Raw genomic sequence first — 18,874 nt, 5'->3', positions numbered from 1 at the left:
ACGCATGCCCAAACTGAAAGGTGCCTGTGCGCAAGTGAATATGTGTACACAAATGTGCAGAAATGCACACATGCACAGCAGAGACCCGAAGACCAGCTGGCCGGCAGAGGCGAGGCATCCCAATACCACCAGCATGGCAAGAGGTAAGTTCTTTCATGAGCTTCTGTTTCGTCGTTTGCAGGGAAATAGAAGCTCACGAAAGAAATGCCACAGAGAGCTCTGTGCTGGGGCAACAGCACCTGTGCCAGCAGAGAGGATTCTGCGTGCCACCTCTGGCACACGTGCCATAGGTTGGCCATCATGTGAATAGGGGATGAAAGCTGTAATCGTACACCTGGCTGTCACCTACATAGAGGGCTCCTTTGTGGCTTACAGTAATGTAGGGTCTTGTGTCAACAGAGCCTTTCTCAACCGTGACAATTTTAAGTTGTGTGGATCCAACTCCTAGAATTCCCCAACAAGCAGTTACAAAACCAAGTTGCCAAGGCCACCCTGGACAAGGTCAAGTCAGGGGGGATGAAGATCCAATGGGTGGGCACTACAGCAGAAAAGGCTCTCCTTCTAGGCTTCACTGACTGCTGGATCAGGTAGGACAGGTAGAGGCAACTGGGAAGAGACAGTCCGTAGGTAACCTGGGCTTAAAGGCATCAACTAGAACTTTGAATTGCATCCAGGAGCCCACTGGAAGCCAATGCAGCTTGTTGAACCCAGTAAATGGCACCCTAAACCTGTGTTGTCACATTCTGCAGCTTCTGAACAGAATTCATTTTTTATTATAATTTTATTCTTATTACTGTTTTTATTTTTGTAGTTATGATCCAGGGGTAGGTTTCTGCCAGTTCTAACCTCTTCTATAGAAGAGGTTTCACAAATCTACAGTGTCGTTTAGAACCGGTTCCAGCTCCCACCCCCAGCCCGTCCGCACATCATCAAGATGAAGAACGAGAGGAGGAATTCTGGAAGTTGAAGCCCACAAGTCTTAAAGCTGTCAAGTTTGAACACCCCTGGGTTTTTTTCCTAAAGGGTTAGGGATGCAAGAGTCTTGTAACTTGACAGCTTTAAGACTTGCACATTTCAATGCCAGAGTTCCTGAGCCAACATGACTGGAGGTGGAATTCTGGGAGTTGAAGTCCACAAGTCTTAAATGTGTCAAGTTTGAACACCCCTGGGGTTTTTTTTCTAAAGGGTTAGGGGTGCAAGGGTCTTGTAACTTGACAGCTTTAAGACTTACATGCTTCAAATCCCAGAGTATCTGAGCCAACATTTTGGTTACTAAGCAGGAGCATTGTTAAGTGAGTTTCACCACATTTTACAAGTTGGACACTCCCACCCAGTCACATGGCCGGCAGGCCACTCCCACAAAGCAGGCCACACCTACAGAAGAGGTTCTAAAATTTTTTGAAACCCACCACTGTTATGATCTCACTTAGCACTGCTTCAACAGATACAAAATATATTATCTATTAGGCTCTAGTGAACCAGACTACACATCTACATGTAGACATAATTATAGACTTATTATAAACAGACTTTATAATAAAATATAAAGTCTGAGCCAGTGATGGCAAACCTTTTTGGCACTGAGTGTCCAAACCGGAACATGTGCACACTGGCCACCTGGCTTTTGGGTTTCCGGTGCGTGCATGCATGCACAGTAGCCAACTGGTCTTTGGTTTCTGGTGCTCCAGCATGCGCGAAGACCAGCTGGCCAGTGCGCAGGCATGCACCAGAAACCAGAAGAGCAGCTGGCGATGGCGCGCATGCCCACAGAGAGGGCTCTGAATGCCCTGTCTGGCACACACGCCATAGGTGCGCCATCATGGGTCTGAGTCATCCATGGAAGAAATAGACTGAAAATAGAACATCTACTGCAGGAGTGTCAAACTTCCATCATCGCATTGTTGTGACGTGACACGACATTTTCCCCCTTCGCTAAAATGGGGGTAGGCGTGGCACATCTGGCCTGCGGACCACGAGTTTAATACCCCTGTCTCCAGGACAACAATACCATCCTATCTTCCCCCTCTCCTCTCCTGACAAAATCTGTATGGATCTTTTTTCTTTAAAATATTACCATTTGTGGCCCCAGATGAAAGGAAAATTCCCCACCTCCAATTTAACAGTCTAAAAATCACCTGGTTACTGCTCTTTCATGGCCCTGATTCCTTATTGATATTGACTCTTTGCTGATCAAAGCTGGAGCTTTCTCTCTACCTGGTATTGCCTTTGTGGTGTTGTTATCTCTAGCTACCAAATTCTTAGGAGAATTTACAGTTCAGCAGGAAGTTCTTTGTTACCTTTGGGCAGTCAAAAAAGGCACAGATGACAAATGGGGAAAGTACAGGCAATTCTTGGCTTATGACCAGTCACCAAAGTATTATGGATATTTAAAACCAGGTTCCAAAGTTCTAATGACCAGCTCCTCTCCGTGCTCACATGACTACATGTGGATGCTTGTCAACTGATGCGCATTTACAGCTGTTTGCAGCATCCCGCAGTAACATAACTGTGTTTTCCGACGTTTTTGCTGAAAACTGACATTTACTCATGAACAATTGGTTTGCTTAATGACTGTTGCAAACAAAGTCGTAAAATCAGATAGGTCACATGGGTAAGCCCACTTTATGGCCATCATAACTTACAACCATAATGGGCAGGCTCCATTACAAGAGGACCACCTATATTTCTCTTTATGGTAATCCTGAATGTAAAGCTAATGGAAGTTTTCAACATGTTACCTGACAACGTATATCAAGAGCTGTGGTGGTTAGAATGCAGTATTGCAGGCTAATTCTGCAACTGCCAGCAGTTTGATTCTCACCGGCTCTAGGTTGACTCAGCCTTCCACTCTTCCGAGGTTGGTAAAATGAGGATCCAGATTGTTGAAGGCAATATGCTGACTCTTGAAACCGCTTAGAGAGGGCTGTAAAAAATACAAGTCTTAAGTTATTGCTATTGCTATCTTTGGAAGGATCCTCTCTTCCTATTAGAGGAAAGAATGCTGCAATGAACTGCCTTTGATGTATAGCAGAAAAAGCATTATCCTGATCTTTTGAATCTCATCGTTACCCTGCAGGACAGTGATCGCCCACACCAAAGCTTTGGACCCCACCCGGCCTGTGACATTTGTCTCAAATGCTAATTACCTCCGAGATCAGGGGGTAAGTATTGCATGGCTTAGATTGAGTTTAAGAGGGAGGATTTCTGACGGCCCTTCCGGCAAGCTTGTTCAGCACTCATTGCAAAACGTAATAGCAGAAGCTTGGATCCTGTGTTGTTGAAAGATCAGTCGAATAACTGAAAAAGAATTCCAGATGAGGTGCTGTAGGGCATAGAAGCGTTCTATATCCCTACAAACAGAGGAGTAAAAAGTCAGACGTTGATGGGGCTGCTTTAAGGAATCTACTTTCAAGTGGTTCCTGAAGCAGCTGATCCTGTTTTTCCCGACATGTGAAGTATTGAGGAGGGTTGGGCTGCTTTAGAAGTTGGAACAATTGATCAGTGGAACAGCTTGCCTCCAGAAGTGGTGAAAACTTCCAACAGTGGAAGTTTTTAAGAAGAGATTGGATAGCCATTTGTCTGAAGTGGTATAGGGCCATGATGGCGAATCTATGGTATGCATGCCAGGGGTGGCACACAAAGCCCTCTCTGTGGGCACTCGTGCCGTTGCCAGCTGCTCTTCTGGTTTTCGCAGGTGCCAGAGCGCTGGAAAACAACTTGAAAATGGCAAAAAGGGCCGTTTGGGGGGCATTTTCCAGGCCATTTTTAGGTCGGTTTTGGCCCCAAAATATGGTCTGATAATGGCCCCCAAAACAGCCTGAAAAGAACCCAAAACGGCCTGACAATGTCCAGAAAATGGCCTGAAAATGGCCCAAAACTGTCATGAAAACAGCCCCCCAAACAGCCAAAAAGCAGGCATGTGTGCATCGGCCAGCTGGCCTTCAGATTTCCAGTGCTCTGGTGCGCTCGAAGACCAGCTGGTTGGCATGCGTGTGTGTGCCGGAAACCCAAAGACCAGTTGGCGGGCATGGGCACTGGCCAGCTGGTCTTCGGGTTTCTCGCACTCCAACGTGCGCATGCGTGCACACGCACACACATTCCATTTTGGGCACTCTTGTGCCGAAAAGGTTCACCATCACTGGTATAGGGTTTCCTGCCTGATCAGGGGGTTGGACTAGAAGACCTCCAAGGTCCCTTCCAACTCTGTTATTGTATTATATTTCAATGGAAAGCAGGGAAATGTGCTCATATAAAGTCTGAAACATTTCCTCCAAGCAATTTTAAAGTGTGTTTAGCTGCAGGAGAGGGGACGCCCTCTGCACAGTCACTCATGCACTTGTGACGTCTCGACTGGACTACTGTAATGCTCTTTACATGGGGCTCCCCTTGAGATGCACCCGAAGGCTGCAGCTGGTTCAGAATGCGGCCGCGCGGACAATTGTGGGAGCCACTAGATACTCCCACATAACACCTTTGCTGCGTGGGCTGCACTGGCTACCTGTGGCTTTTCGGGTGCGTTTCAAGGTGTTGGTTATCATCTTTAAAGCGCTCCATGGCACAGGACCTAGTTATCTGCGGGATCGTATCCTGCCCCATACATCCCTTCGGCCGATTCGCTCTCACAGAGAGGGACTCCTCCGGGTGCCGTCCACTAGGCAATGCCAGCGGGCGACGCCCAGGAGTAGGGCCTTCTCTGTGATGGGCCCGACCCTCTGGAATGACCTCCCCCCGGATATCAGGACTACCACCGACCTCCGCTCCTTCCGTAAGAAGCTAAAAACCCACCTGTTCAATTTAGCCGGCCTGGCCTAATTCCCAATTTTAGTCCCTCAAGCCTGCATTTTTAAGTTTTTTAGGGGTATGCTTTTTAGTTGCTTTTAATTTTTACTTTTCTGTACAGCTGTATTAGGTTTAATTCGTTTTTAAGGGTATAGGATATTTATCTTTTGTATTCGTTTTAATGAGACACCTGTACACCGCCCCGAGTCACTTCGGGGAGAGGGGGCGGTCTATAAATCCTGAAAAATAAATAAATAAATAAATAAGATGTGTCCAGAAGTCAAGATGGCAGCTACATTCCCATGATCAAAGCCTGCCATTTTCTTTATAGGTGGGCCTTTGATCATGTAATTGTGGCTGCCATCTTAACTTTTTGAACCCCCTGCAAAAAAAAAAAACATGGTGTCCTCTTGGATCGAAGCTCCATCGAATCCATTTAGCAGTCATCCAAAAACATCGGGAGAAGCCCATAAGCAGAAGAAAATAACAAGGTCCTTTCTCAATTGTTTGCATATTGACCGGTGTGAGGTAAACTGCTTTTGAATCAGATACTACAGTGTGGCTGTCATGACTAACATATTCTAAGGTTCATCCATCATCCTGTAGCAGTTGACAATCCATTTGATGGGATTGGCCATTTTTTCCTGTTTGGAAGGGAGCTTTGCAGGATCGTATCCTGCCCCATACATCCCTTCGGCCGATTCGCTCACACAGAGAGGGACTCCTCCGGGTGCCGTCCACTAGGCTGTGCCAGGGGGCGACGCCTAGGGGAAGGGCCTTCTCTGTGATGGGCCTGACCCTCTGGAATGATCTCCCCCCCTGACTTTAGAATGACTACGGATCTCCGCTCCTTCCGTCAGAAACTTAAAACCCACCTATTCCAGCTAGCCGGCTTGGCCTAATTCCACCTATCCCACCTCAGTTCTATTTTTTAATTTTTTAGGATTGGTTTTAGGGTCTGTTTTTTAATTTTTATAAATTGTACAGGGGTTGTTTAATTTGATTTTTACCTAGGTGTATGATTGTATGTATGTTTTAAATATATTCCTGTACACCGCCCCGAGTCCCTCCGGGGAGGGGGGGCGGTCTAGAAATTTAATAAATTATTATTAATTATTATTATTATTCTCCTTTTATAACTGCCTATCTTTGGGCTCACAGGATGGCTTTTGAATGTTTGGGGCTTCAGAAAGGTGGGGGCGATCTGTCCTCAGGGGTCCCAGTGCCAAAAAGGTCTAAACTCCAATTAAATTAATATGTGCAAAATTTATTTCACTCAGAACTTTCTGGATCTGATTACAGTAACAGCAGCTTGAGCATGCTGTGCAGAGTTCAATTCTCTCTATCAAACTCAGGGCTGGCCAGTTATTCATAGCTAAAAAAAAGGCTGCACTGATTTGCTTTTAATTCAGCCTCGGAAGCCTGAAGGGAACGTGGTGCAAGACTATTGATGCCACTGGTTGGGATAGTGAACCAATATGAGACTCATTATGGGGATGGCGGAGACTGGAAAAAATTTTTCAAGCAAAATAGAAGTATAAGAACCTACCCGAGTCATTTCTGATTCAGTGCTTACTTTTACAAAGGAAAAGACATAATGCTTCCAAGTATCAATGATTTCGGTGTTCGTGGAATTGGTCTGTCTAAGAGAGGTTGTGGGTTTTCCGTTTCTGGAGGTTTTAAGAAGAGGCTAGACAGCCACCTCTCAAGGATGGCTTAAAATCCTCCATGTTGCGGAAGGTAGACTAGATGATCCTTGTGGTCCCTTCCATTTCCACAGTTTTGTGATTCAGAGTACAATGTGAAGCAGAACATTTGAGCATCTTGGCCATCGTGGGTTACCAACTTTCATTTTAACCAAGTAAACAGTCCAAGACAGGGGTCAGCAATGTCAGGGGAAAAACACCCTGATGAAAATGAGGTCTATGGACCGGGCTGATTCCCTTCAGCATATCATTGATGATGTTAAGAAAATAAAATAAAAGTCTTTGAGAAGTATATTCTAATTAATAAACAAACTTTAATACGAAAATAATAAAAGTAAATAAAACAGAAAGTTAACTAATTGTTACATTTTGAAAATAAATGTTCTGCCTGCCAAATTGGCAGCCGGACAAAGAACAAAGGAATCGTTCTGGAATGTGTGAAGCATGCGCAATAAATCACTTTCAGATAACTTTGTTTTATGACCTGCGCAATAAAGCTTTCTTAGTTTAACTCTTGAGTGTCAGTTTCCAGTCAGTTCATATCTAGCAAACTTTTTAACATCGTGACAAGCAACCCGCGGTTCTGAAGCCGCATGTGGCTCTTGCATCCCTGTGCTGTGGCTCCCTGTTGCCAATCAGCACCACAATTGATAGGGCTTTCGATTAGAACAGGTAGAGGAAAAAGGATGCTGCACTAGGAGGAGACTCTATGGTGGGGGAACTGGACTTCTGGTTGGCCCCAGAATTGAACAGGGGGGGGGGACTTCCGTTTAGGACCTTTGTGGCTCTTTGAGTGTTTAAGGTTGCCGACCCCTGGTCCAAGAGAATAGGCCCAGCTGCTTCATATAAGGAGGAGTTTTATATTCTCCTGGATCTCCTTCTGAACTAACCTCAGATTCCTGTAGGCACCTTATGTGGATGTCATCTGTGTGAATAGCTACTTCTCCTGGTACCACGATGCAGGACACCTGGAAGTGATCCGGCTGCAGCTGAAGACACAGTTTGAGAACTGGTACACTGCCCACCAAAAGCCCATCATTCAGAGCGAATATGGAGCAGACACCATCAGTGGCTTTCATGCTGTGAGTCTTGCGATTCTGAGGGGCAATTGCGGCAGTAGAAAGTAGTTTGCAGGGAGAAGATATAGACAGGACTTTTTCTATACTAAGGGCATCAATTCCTGTTTCTTCCAAGGCTTTTCCAAATGGAATTGGGTCTATAAGAGCCATGGTGGCACAGTGGTTAGAATGCAGCATTGCAGGCTAATTCTGCTGATTTCCGGCTGCCTGCAGTTGGCAATTTGATTCTCGCCGGCTCAAGGTTGACTCACCCTTCCATCCATCCGAGGTCTGTAAAATGAGGACCCAGATTCTTGGGGTCAATATGCTGATTCCACTTAGAGAGGACTGTAAAAGCACTATGAAGCGGTATATAAATCTAAGTGATATTCCATATATCATACTCTTACATAAAATACACACATACATGCTTGGATTAATCATAGGAGAAATGTAATACCAATAAGAGGTTTTATGTGAAACACACTTATATGGAGGTACTTTCCATTGCTGGGGGCGTTTTAACAAAGACTGGAGCATCATTGTCAAGGATATTTTATATGTATTTTGCATCACAGATCTTGCACTAAGCAAGGAGCAGAGCTAAATATTCACACACACTACTTTCACCAGGCCATAATTAGAGGCGCAGCAACTGCATTTGCAACAACATTCTAAGCTTGGTTATTGTTTTTTGTGATTTAGGGTGTTGTACACATCCAGTCCTTGAATTAGTTTAGAGTCCATTGTATGGTTAGAATGTAGTACTGCAGGCTACTTCTGCTGACTGCCGACTGCCTGCAATTTGGCAGTTCAAATCCCACCAGGCTCAAGGTGGACTTAGCCTTCCATCCTTCCAAGTCAGCAATATGCTAACTCTGTAAACGGGTTACAATGGGCTGCAAAGCACCGTGAAGTGGTATATAAGTCTAAGTGCTATTGCTATTGTTCAAATGCAGAAGATGGGAAAATGCAGGTATCAGGTTAAGCGTGTTGTACTAATTAAGTGGTTTTTCTGAATCCTCATAGATTACTCTAGGAGCTGGATCGGGCTCTGTTGCCATTTACTTCAAGAGTATATCTTGAGGATACACATTGTTATTTTGTTAGACTCATGCTCACCCCTCCCTGCTTTTCTGGTGTCTGCAGGACCCCCCTCTCATGTTCTCTGAGGAATACCAGGCAGCTGTGCTCAAGGAGTATCATGCTGTCTTAGACCAAAAGAGGGAGGAGTACGTGATTGGAGAGCTCATCTGGAATTTTGCCGATTTTATGACAGAACAAGGTAGGGGCTTATTAGATAAAAGCTGCCACATTGTCCTGCCAAATGCTTAGGGTTGGATTTATTAAAATGAATGTTTGGGCTGGAACAGAAATACTTGCATAAACATTTCAGTGATGAGGCAGGAAAAAACTAATAAATCTCAACCACTTGCAAAGATATTTCCATGATAACTTGCTTATAGTGTCATTGGCAAGACTTTATCAATTCTGTTAGATACTGTAAAGCCTCTAACTCGGAGGCTTAGAAGCCCCCAATCCAGTTGCTACTCAACAGTCATGAAATATTTTGTGCCGCTTCCTAAACATATGACTGTAAAGTGCAACCGTTGTTTGTAATGAAGCTTGCATTGCTACACTATAATACTGTTTGGTGCTGGTCAGTACATGCATCACACTGGGCCATTTTGTAGTTGGTTTTTACTTAGTGTGATGTGCAAACGAGGTCCATATAGATCCGTGATGGCGAACCTATGGCACGCATGTGAGAGGTGGCACGACGACCCCTCTCTGTGGGCATGCGCACAATCCTCTGGTCTCCGGCGTGCGCATGTGTTTTCCAGGCCGTTTTTGGGACATTTTTGGGGACATTTTTCAGGCTGTTTTTAGGCTGTTTTTCGGGACATTTTCAGGCAGTTTTTGACCTAAAAATGGCTGAAAAACTACTTCAAAATACCCCGAAAATCAGCCAAAAACCAGGCATGTGCACTGGCCAGCTGTCTTCGGGTTTCCAGAGCTCTGGCGCATGTGCACATGCACACACATTCCAGTTTGGGCACTCGGTGCCGAAAAGGTTCTCCATCACTGATCTAGATTTTTCGGTTCATTTTATAGCAGCAAATCAGAATTTTTTAAACTGGTATTACTCACTAGCTTTTTTCACGGGGCATAATATCTTGAGTATAACAATATATTTTGTTAGCCCAGCCTCTAAGCCAAAGCTGCAATCATTAAGCTAATATCAAGCTATGATTTGAAACTGTGCTTTACCGCTCTATCATCACACTAACTGAAAAGCATATTATGGCCTAAGACAGTGGTGTCAAACTCAACATCCATGGGCCTGATCTGGCTCACAGGGTGCTTACAGCTGGAAACGGCGAAGGACCAGTCCATGGTGCCTCTGCCAGTGAAAATGGAGCTCAGGAGGGCCGCGCACAGCCCTCCCAAGCTGTGTTTTTGCTGGGAGAGGGTTGCAGGAGGCCGTCCCGGCTGAAAACGGAGCTCATGAACTCATTTTTGCTGGCAGAGAACTCAGGTCACCACAGCTACCTCCAAGATGAGTGACATCAAGCTGACCACACACACCCTGGTCATGCTCACCCTGGCCCCCCGAGGTCAAACAGAACCCTGATGTGGCCCTCAATGAAATCGAGTTTGACACCCCTGGCCTAAGACAATGGGTTAAACTTGCCTTAGCGTTTATCGTAGTCAACTGCAAACTACCGAACCCCATTTTATTCTAATCCACCATGTGCAAACTCAACCATTAGGTGTTTGCACAACATGGTAAGCCAGGTTACCATATCACACAAACTTGGGATTCAAGTTAAGTAGTAAATGGAAGAAATGCCTGAATGACAAACGAATCAAGACTTGCAAGTTAGCTTTCTAGCTTATCATTAAGCCCCATTTCTGCAACAGAAAACAAGCTGGGCCTCTACTATTTCTGTTTTGTTTCTTCTCCCCTACACTTCTCCAAAAAAGGTCTGTGGAGAACGTAAGCCTCCCAACACCACCAGGTTTCAGATTTTTTTAAAATCGAGCATTGAAAACAGCAGCTCAAAAATGGTGCTAGAGCAGGCAACAAAGCATCTATGAAGGGATGTTTCTCAGAGAAACGGGGGGATAAAAATACAGCAGTTTGTTTGCCTGGGTTTTTTTTGAGTCAAGTTGGACGCAGGAATGCAGTTTCTCTGGCTTATTCCTAATTTATTTGTGTACCTCACCAAGTCCTTAAGAGCAGTAAATGGTGAGGGAAAGAAACCAGGAACTAAGCTAAGAAACTATGGTGACTGGCCAGTCTGGTATGTTGATTCAGGTTTTTGTTTGTAGCTAAGCATGATTTGTCTACTATTTCAATAATATCCATTTGCTTTGTGGTGTCCTTTCCTGTCTGTAGGAGTGACGCGCGTCATGGGTAACAAGAAAGGGATTTTCACTCGCCAACGGCAACCGAAAACCGCTGCCTTCCTTTTGAAAGAAAGATACTGGAAGATTGCAAATGAATCCAGATCTCGGATGCCACCAGCCCCGTGCGGTGCCTGCTTGCCCTAAGCGCACTTCTCCAAGTTTGCTCAATTTTCATTTCAGGTATTACAGGAGACTCGTGTTTACAGAGGTTCTACGGCAGGGGTGTCAAACTCGCAATGACATATTGTTGTCACGTGACGTATCGTAATTTCCCCCCCCCCGTCACTAAACCAGGGATGGGCGTGGCCAGCACATGATGCATCCAGCTCATGGGCCATGAGTTTGACACCCCTGTTCTACGGCAAGAACATTTAAAATACAGGTAACTTTTCTACAATCAAATGTCAAAGAAAAAATGTACTGAGATCATGAAATCGAATCAACGAAGCCACTAGCAGGACTGGTGACAGAATTTGGCAATCATAGGTTTCTTCTACCCTTACAAGGAGTCAGAGAAAAAGATACTGTGTAGACACGTTTCTCTGATTTTGAAAGACATTTGCACATTTCTAAGGATCAAAACGTTTCTCAGCCTTATTAAAAGGTTTTGCAATCTTTTCATCCCCCCCTTGAATACATTTTATTAATTCTGTTTTGTATCAGGAACTAAATTTAGGGTATGCAGGTTTATTAAGTGCACTTTTGAGGAAGAATGCCTGAGAAAAACCTTGCTCAAGATACGTGACACTCCTGCGCTTGCCTTTCAAGGCTCACTGTCAATTCACCCATAAACATGAACACATCCAGAGGTATCCCAGTGGTGTGTAGGAAAGCTGGAAAGCAAGGGCTTGAGCAGAGGGTTCGACTAGAAGACCTCCAAAGTCCCTTCCAATTCTGTTATTCTGGGAAGGGCTAAAGGAAGAGGCTAAATGGCCAATGCAGGAACTTCTAATACAGAAAGGAAGGTAGAAATTTTGGGAAGAAACAGGATGAAGAAATCTTCATCATAGACATGTTTACTGGCTTCAGTTTATATTTAAGTAACTTTGCCCCAAAGGACAGGCTGTGTGTCTGTGTGTGTGTGTGTGTGTGTGTGTTGTGTTGTGTGCACACGAAAACACGTGAAGGAATGAAGGAAACTAATTTGCGAGTCGGGAAGAGAGATCAAGCTCAGAAACTTACATGAGGTCCTAGCATTGGGGTAGCAAAGGGAATGTGGACAGTGAAAAGGAGAGAAGAGATGGGAGGAAACCACTTCAAATTTTCTTTGCATAAAGAACCTATATAAACATGAGTAGGTAGATTTTTAATTCCTGACTGAGCTGACAGGAGTTTGGAGTCTGGAAATCTAGCTTTTCCCTGTGAGAGCTGCATGTTTCCCTAATGGGTGTTCAAAGACTTCAGAAGGGAACTTCACCTCTCCAGCATTCCACAAGTCTTAAAGTTGCCAAGGTTGGACATCTCTGCTCTATAAGTCTAGAAACTAGGAACAGGAAGGTGATTTTCAAATAGAGTGACATCATCACCAAGTAGATGCCACTGCTGGCATGGCTTTATGTCATTATCTTAAGTTTGCTTAGGCTGATGATAGGTAGTCTTCAACTTACAACTGCAATTTAGCCTACAATTATGATTATTAAGTCATGATAGTCGTTAAGTGGGACACCATGTGACCATTTCTGATTTTAGGACTTTTGTTGATAAGCGAATGCCATGGTCATTAAGTAAACCCACTGTTCACTATGGGACTTTTTTTGCCAGAAACTGGAAGAAAATGCTGCCTTCCCGGGGGAAATATGTCATGTGACCATGGGACACTGCAAGCAGCTGGTTGCCAAGTACCCAATGTGATCATGTGACTGGGGGGCCCAGATGTCAGAATCCAGGTCATCTATTTTGGGGGGGTCCATATAATTTAGAACAGCCATTAAGTGACCAGTCATAAATTGAGGACTGCCTATACCAGTGATGGCGAACCTTTTTTGGCTCGCGTGCCACAAGTGGGGGGAGCGCAGGGGGGTCGAGTGCGGGCGTGCCGCACCCATAATGCAATGCACGACCCCCCCAGTGCGCATGCGCGCACAACGCGCGACCCCCCCATTTTTACATGTTTTTTTTGCCTCCCCAGGCTCCAGGGGCTTTATAGGAGCCTGGGGAGGGTGAAAAGAGCCTCCCCCGACCCTCTGGAGGCCCTCCGGAGGCTTCAGGAACTGTCCGGAGGCTTCCCTGAAGCCTTCGGAGCGCTTAAAACCACCCTCCGACCAAAGCGGAAGTGACTTCCGGGTTACTCGGAGGGTCGTTTTAAGCGCTCCGAAGGCATCAGGGAAGCCTCGGACGGTCCCTGAAGTCTTCGGAGCACTTAAAACCACCCTCCGACCAAACCGGAAGTGACTTCCGGGTTGCTTGGAGGGTCGTTTTAAGCGCTCTGAAGGCTTCAGGGACGGTTCCTGAAGCCTCCAGGGGGGCGGGGGAGGCTCTTTTCGCCCTCCCCAGGCTCCTATAAAGCCTCTGGAGCCTGGGGAAGGCGAAAAATAGCTTTTAAAAGGGTGAACTCAGCTGGCCAGCGCGCACATGTGCGCTGGCCAGCTGACAGGGCAGCGCCTTGCGTGCCCTGACAAATGGCTCCGCGTGCCACTTGTGGCACGCGTGCCATAGGTTCACCATCACGGGCCTATACGGACTAAGTCATGATATGAAGGATTTCTTTGGTACTATGCTGTGCTCATGAATGCTCTTCTAAATGAATTCCTGTTCAAGGAATGTGTAGCTTTATATAATCTAAAATATACTGGTCTCTTCTCACAGGGAGCCCATTGTGTGATGGAAAAAAAAACGAGCACTCAAGGACTTGGCCCCAAATATTTATGTGCATATACTGATTTTAATCTCAAATAAAAGATGTGTGTAGTTTCACACATCTCAGTATTTCTACAGCTTTACAAAATAGACCAATACTGTTTTAACCATACTGCATAATTTGAAGGGAGTTGATTGCCTTCAGATCACAATCATTTCAAAGTGTTTTTCTCCCATAACGGCATTTCCCTCCTTCCTCACAATGAGTACTCAGCCACAAGAAACAGAAGTATAAATATCTGAGTTAAAATACTTGAGTTAATATGAATTATGCTTGATGACTGTAGAAGAGATGCACGAAAGTCTTTTGTAACCAACTGATACACTTTCTACAGTATGTAAAGAAGGAAGATTTTATGCGTTGTGTAAAATTAAAAAAAAAACTTTTATTAAAAAAAAAGAAACAGAAGTTTCAAAATAACATGTTTAAATGATTTTGAAAGCATGTAATCAAGATACAAATTAATATTTGCAAACCTACATAGGAATTACACCTATGTAGAATTCCACCTACATAGGGGAACAAGATTTGGGAGATTAGCAGAAACAGAAACCTCATTGTTCATCCCAAGATTTTTATCTTAGTGGTTGGAGCTTACCATTCCAGTTACCCTACTTTTGAGCCAAACTCTACAATCAGTACCGCATCCCCCTGCTCTCCGTTGCGCTAGCTTTGCACGTCTGGGATCCAGAGCTATTACCAATTACAGACAGGATTGTTCCAAAGGTGCTTTTTCAGGAGGCAAATGGACTTTGTTTTTTTCTTTTGAGGACATTTCGCTTCTCATCCAAGAAGCTTCTTCAGCTCTGACAGGATAGTGGGGAATGGAAGGCTTTATACTCCTTGCAGACAGCTGGTCATTTGCATCCTTTTAGAGCAGAGGTGTCAAACTCGATTTCATTGAGGGCTGCATCAGGGTTGTTTGACCTTGGGGACTGTGGCCAAGGTGGGTGTGACCAGCTCGACGTCACTCATCGGGGCTCCATTTTAGCTGTGATGGCCTCCTGCAGCCCTCTGCCATCGAAAATGGAGTTCATGGAGGATGTGTGTGGCCCGTTCGGGCTGTTTTCGGCCGCGATGGCCTCCTGCAGCCCTCTGCAAGTGAAAACGGAGCTTGGGTTGTCCTCTGTTATGTCCTGGCAGCCAGCAACAGCCAAGCCGCGCCTGATTGGCTAAGACGTGGCTTGGCTGAGCACAGGCTGACAGGAGCGTCTGATTGGTTGTCCTGCCTGACAGCTCCGTATAAATAGCTGTCAGGCAGGAAAGTGCTGCATTCTTTTGCTGTATATAGTTGCTGTCTTGTTGTTAATAAAGTTGGCTGTTAGTTGCCTCAGACCGAGTCCTGCTTCATCCTTCGGCCAATCTTTTACACTGGCGACGAAGGTGGGATAATGTAAAAGATTGGCCGAAGGATGAGGCAGGACTCGGTCTGAGGCAACTAACAGCCAACTTTATTAACAACAAGACAGCAACTATATACAGCAAAAGAATGCAGCACTTTCCTGCCTGACAGCTATTTATACGGAGCTGTCAGGCAGGACAACCAATCAGATGCTCCTGTCAGCCCGCGCTCAGCCAAGCCGCGTCTTAGCCAATCAGGCGCGGCTTGGCTGTTGCTGGCTGCCAGGCAGGAAAGTGCTGCACTCTTTTGCTGTATATAGTTGCTGTCTTGTTAATAAAGTTGGCTGTTAGTTGCCTCAGACCGAGTCCTGCCTCATCCTTCAGCCAATCTTTTACACTTCCGAGCTGTTTTCACTGGCAGAGTCACCGCAGGCCAGTCCTTTGGTGTTTCCAGGGAGGGCCTGTGGGCCAAATCTTAGCACCCCATGGTCCAGATTCGGCCACCGGGCCTTGAATTGAACACCCCCGTTTTAGAGGGTCGTTGAAAGATCAGGTGACCCTGAAGACACAGATAAATCTCCAAGTGACCTCGAGGACTGTCTTAAAGAATTCAAATGACCAGCTGTCTGCAAGGAATATAAATCCTTCCATTTCTCACCATCCTGTCAGAACTGAAGACGCTTCTTGGATGAGAAGCGAAATGTCCTCATAAGAAAAAGACAAGAAAGTTCAGTTGCCTCTAGAAAAAACACCTTTGGGACAACCATGACCTGGATGACTGAGAATCTCTACAGACACAGAGAGGATCAACTATCAGAATCGTCGTTATTCCTTATGACTTGGATTATTCCAAGAAATTCTGCTGTTCCAAAGAAGCCACTTTACAAGCATTAACTCTCATTTTATCTGAAAGCATAAGAAACCCATCCCTCATTATAAAATATGTTAATGGACCAACATTAAAGAGAAGAATTATTGCACTTGTTGAAAGTGACATCTGATTCTTCATGCCTAAACAGAAGCCATTCAGAGAGATTCCAAGGTGCCCTAGGATGTGAAGGGATAAGGAATTCTGGAATCCATCATTCCAGTAGGCTTTCTTGCAGTCCATGAGGTTACTTAGTGGTCATGATAAGGGCCCAAACAGGAACAGCCTAATGACCCCCCACAAAGAGGAAAGGACTCTGCAAATGGATGAAGAGTCATCAGTTATCAATCCAAGCTACAGTGTGAAAGCTATAGAAAGAGAGTTGAAGAAAGAAGTCTGAATTCCCATCTTCCACTCCACTGAAGGTCATCTCAAATAACTCTTCCTGAACGTCTCTGTCCCTTTTGTCACTTGACTAACAGCAAGAAATACTTCTTAGAACATGGTGATTTGTGTGATTGAAAGAGTGAAAGTGAGGTGCTTATATTGCTAAAATAAAGCTTTTAAAATCAATCAATAGCCTCATATTGGATGTTCAATGACTGTACTCTAAGTACGTGTAAGGACTCCTAGTTCCTTTGACAGAGGACAAACCTCCTGTACCTAAATTCAGAACATTAGATTTCAGATTTTGCGGCTAAGCTGACCTAAAGACACTGAACCAGTTGGATTCCGTAAGAGGAAATAAAAACGGGCAAGATGATAAGGTTGGCAGTGCATACGCCAAACCCCAGCCCTTAATTTCGTGCATTGATGCTGCAATCAATGGATGCCAGGGCATCCACTGAGCTGCTGTGTCCACCATCTTGACTGTTTTGATCCTACGCCAGAGGTGATATTCAACCAGTTCTGACAGGTACTGGAGAACTGGTAGCAGAAATTTTGAGGAGTTGGGAGAACCGGCAAATAGGCTGGCCCCGCCCTGCTGCCTCCCAGCTGATCTTTTGTTGTCCTGAACAGGAGAACGGAACTGGAAAGCAGGTTAGTGGGGTGGGGAAGGGATGGGGATTTTACAGTATCCTTCCACTGCCACGCCCACCAAGCCACACCCACAGAACCAGTAGTAAAAAATTTTGAATCCTATCACTGCCCTACACACACAGATGCTGCTGCTGCACTAATCACAAACCACAGGTTGTTAAAACTAAGCTTCATTTCCACAGGAAAAGGAATTTGAAAAATAGAACAAGGTCGTCCTATATGGAGAAGTGGGTTTTTTTTTTAAAAAAAAAGGTTGAAATGACATTGGTTGATAAATTTGAAAAAGAGGAGATAGCTACAGAATGGGGAAGAAGAAGATTCTGCTTTTCATTTTCCTGGCTGGGTCATCCTGTTGATTCCCACTTTCCCCAAAATACCTTTTCCATCTCAATCTGTCTCTGAAAGATCAATAAAGTATAAATAAACTATGCCATGGATTATAACATTATCTTACAACTAATATATAAGAAAAAGCTTTCCTCCTGCCCCAATCCCCTCTTTCTCTTTCCTCTTCTTATAGCTATTTGGCTTAGCTCTCACTTGATAAACTTGGTAATCATTTACTAAATTGTAGATGCTGAATTCTATGACAGTTTGACGAGTTTTAAGTAGCAGAAACAATATCTTATTTTCCCCCCAACATCATTTACTATGGTTTAGGTAAAGAAACAGTAAAGTGGTCTGATACTTAAGCCTCAGGCACAAATGAAACTCAAATAACACAAACAGGAGTAGCTTACATAATGTGGCATGCCTGATAGCATGGATTGTGTAAGTGCCTGATAAATACCATGAACGTTGGAAATTTTGGCAAAGATATTCCTGACGGTGGAACTGATTGATGGACTCAAGCTACTTTGAACTGTGATATAAGCAGCAAATAAATTTGATAATAATAATTTGCCCGCAAGAACTGGTGGAACCATAAAGTCACGAGAAATGAAGAAGCTAAAGTGCTCTGAAACTTTGGAATTCAAACTGACAGGCAACTGCCACATAACAATCCAAACTTAACAACTTTTGATAAGGCAAAAAAGAAATCCCAACAGATGAAAACGTAATTTAAAAAGTATTAGGATGTGCAGAAATGGATAGACCGACATTGACAATTAAGGAAAAAGAGGAAACTGAATACTTTTTGACATGGGAACTGTTTTATCAATGGTTGGCTAATGAAAACAGAAGTTAGAAACATGGAAATGTAAGAAAAGGACTAATGTTATAAGGGCTATTTGATAAAATGGAGAAGCAATTATTATTACTATAGGATTAATATCAATGTAATGACTACTGCCGTAAACATTTTGATTATTATTTTCTAAAATTAGATGTACCCGGAACAACACACTTTTCAATTAAATTTTTTTTTAATCTTATAAATTTTTTTTTAACCAAAAGACAAAAAAGTCTGGAAAGTGGACGTGGCAATACCTGAAGAGAGCAGATGAACTGGAAAAGATAACAAAATACAAATATCTACAAATAGTAATAGAACAACTATGGCAAAGGCAAGGAAGGGTAATACTAATAGGTGCCTTGGGTGCAATCACAAAACAAATTGAGCACCACTTGAACACCATCGGCATTGACAAATTCATCATCAGTCAATTGCAAAAGAGAGCTTACCTCCGGCAACAATATTTCCAATATCATCAAACATCAATATCTGCCTATCCCAGGTCCCTGGGAAAGATTCTATTGAACAAAACAAAATAATAAAAAATGTGAGGGGCATTCTCACAATTAAGGGTTGACTCACTGTAAATATAAGATAACTATATTTACTAGAGCATTCCTAGAGGGCAGTTCG

The 18,874-nt window shown here is 44.2% G+C and overlaps 1 protein-coding gene and 1 long non-coding RNA gene across 2 annotated transcripts in view; one reads left to right on the top strand and one right to left on the bottom strand.

Annotated features, from left to right (window-relative positions):
- GUSB (glucuronidase beta) overlaps positions 1-11,108 on the top strand; it is a 28,076-nt gene extending 16,968 nt beyond the window's left edge. The window contains exons 9-12 of the mRNA XM_081941986.1: positions 3,077-3,161; positions 7,391-7,567; positions 8,693-8,828; positions 10,947-11,108. Of these exons, the coding sequence (XP_081798112.1) occupies positions 3,077-3,161; positions 7,391-7,567; positions 8,693-8,828; positions 10,947-11,101 (553 nt within the window). The 3' untranslated portion in view covers positions 11,102-11,108. The remainder of the gene's footprint in view (positions 1-3,076; positions 3,162-7,390; positions 7,568-8,692; positions 8,829-10,946) is intronic.
- A 125-nt stretch (positions 11,109-11,233) lies between these two features.
- Positions 11,234-14,927, bottom strand: LOC309386520. The gene is made up of 2 exons (XR_014174432.1): positions 13,625-14,927; positions 11,234-12,910 (listed from the first exon to the last, which is right to left on the bottom strand). It is a non-coding gene; the product is annotated as an uncharacterized lncRNA (long non-coding RNA).
- Positions 14,928-18,874: the final 3,947 nt, after the last annotated feature.

The sequence above is a fragment of the Natrix helvetica genome (assembly GCF_964273705.1).
Source record: "Natrix helvetica genome assembly, chromosome: 2".
In the NCBI taxonomy this organism is placed as follows: Eukaryota; Metazoa; Chordata; class Lepidosauria; order Squamata; family Natricidae; genus Natrix; species Natrix helvetica.
This window is presented reverse-complemented; position numbering and strand designations above follow the sequence as displayed.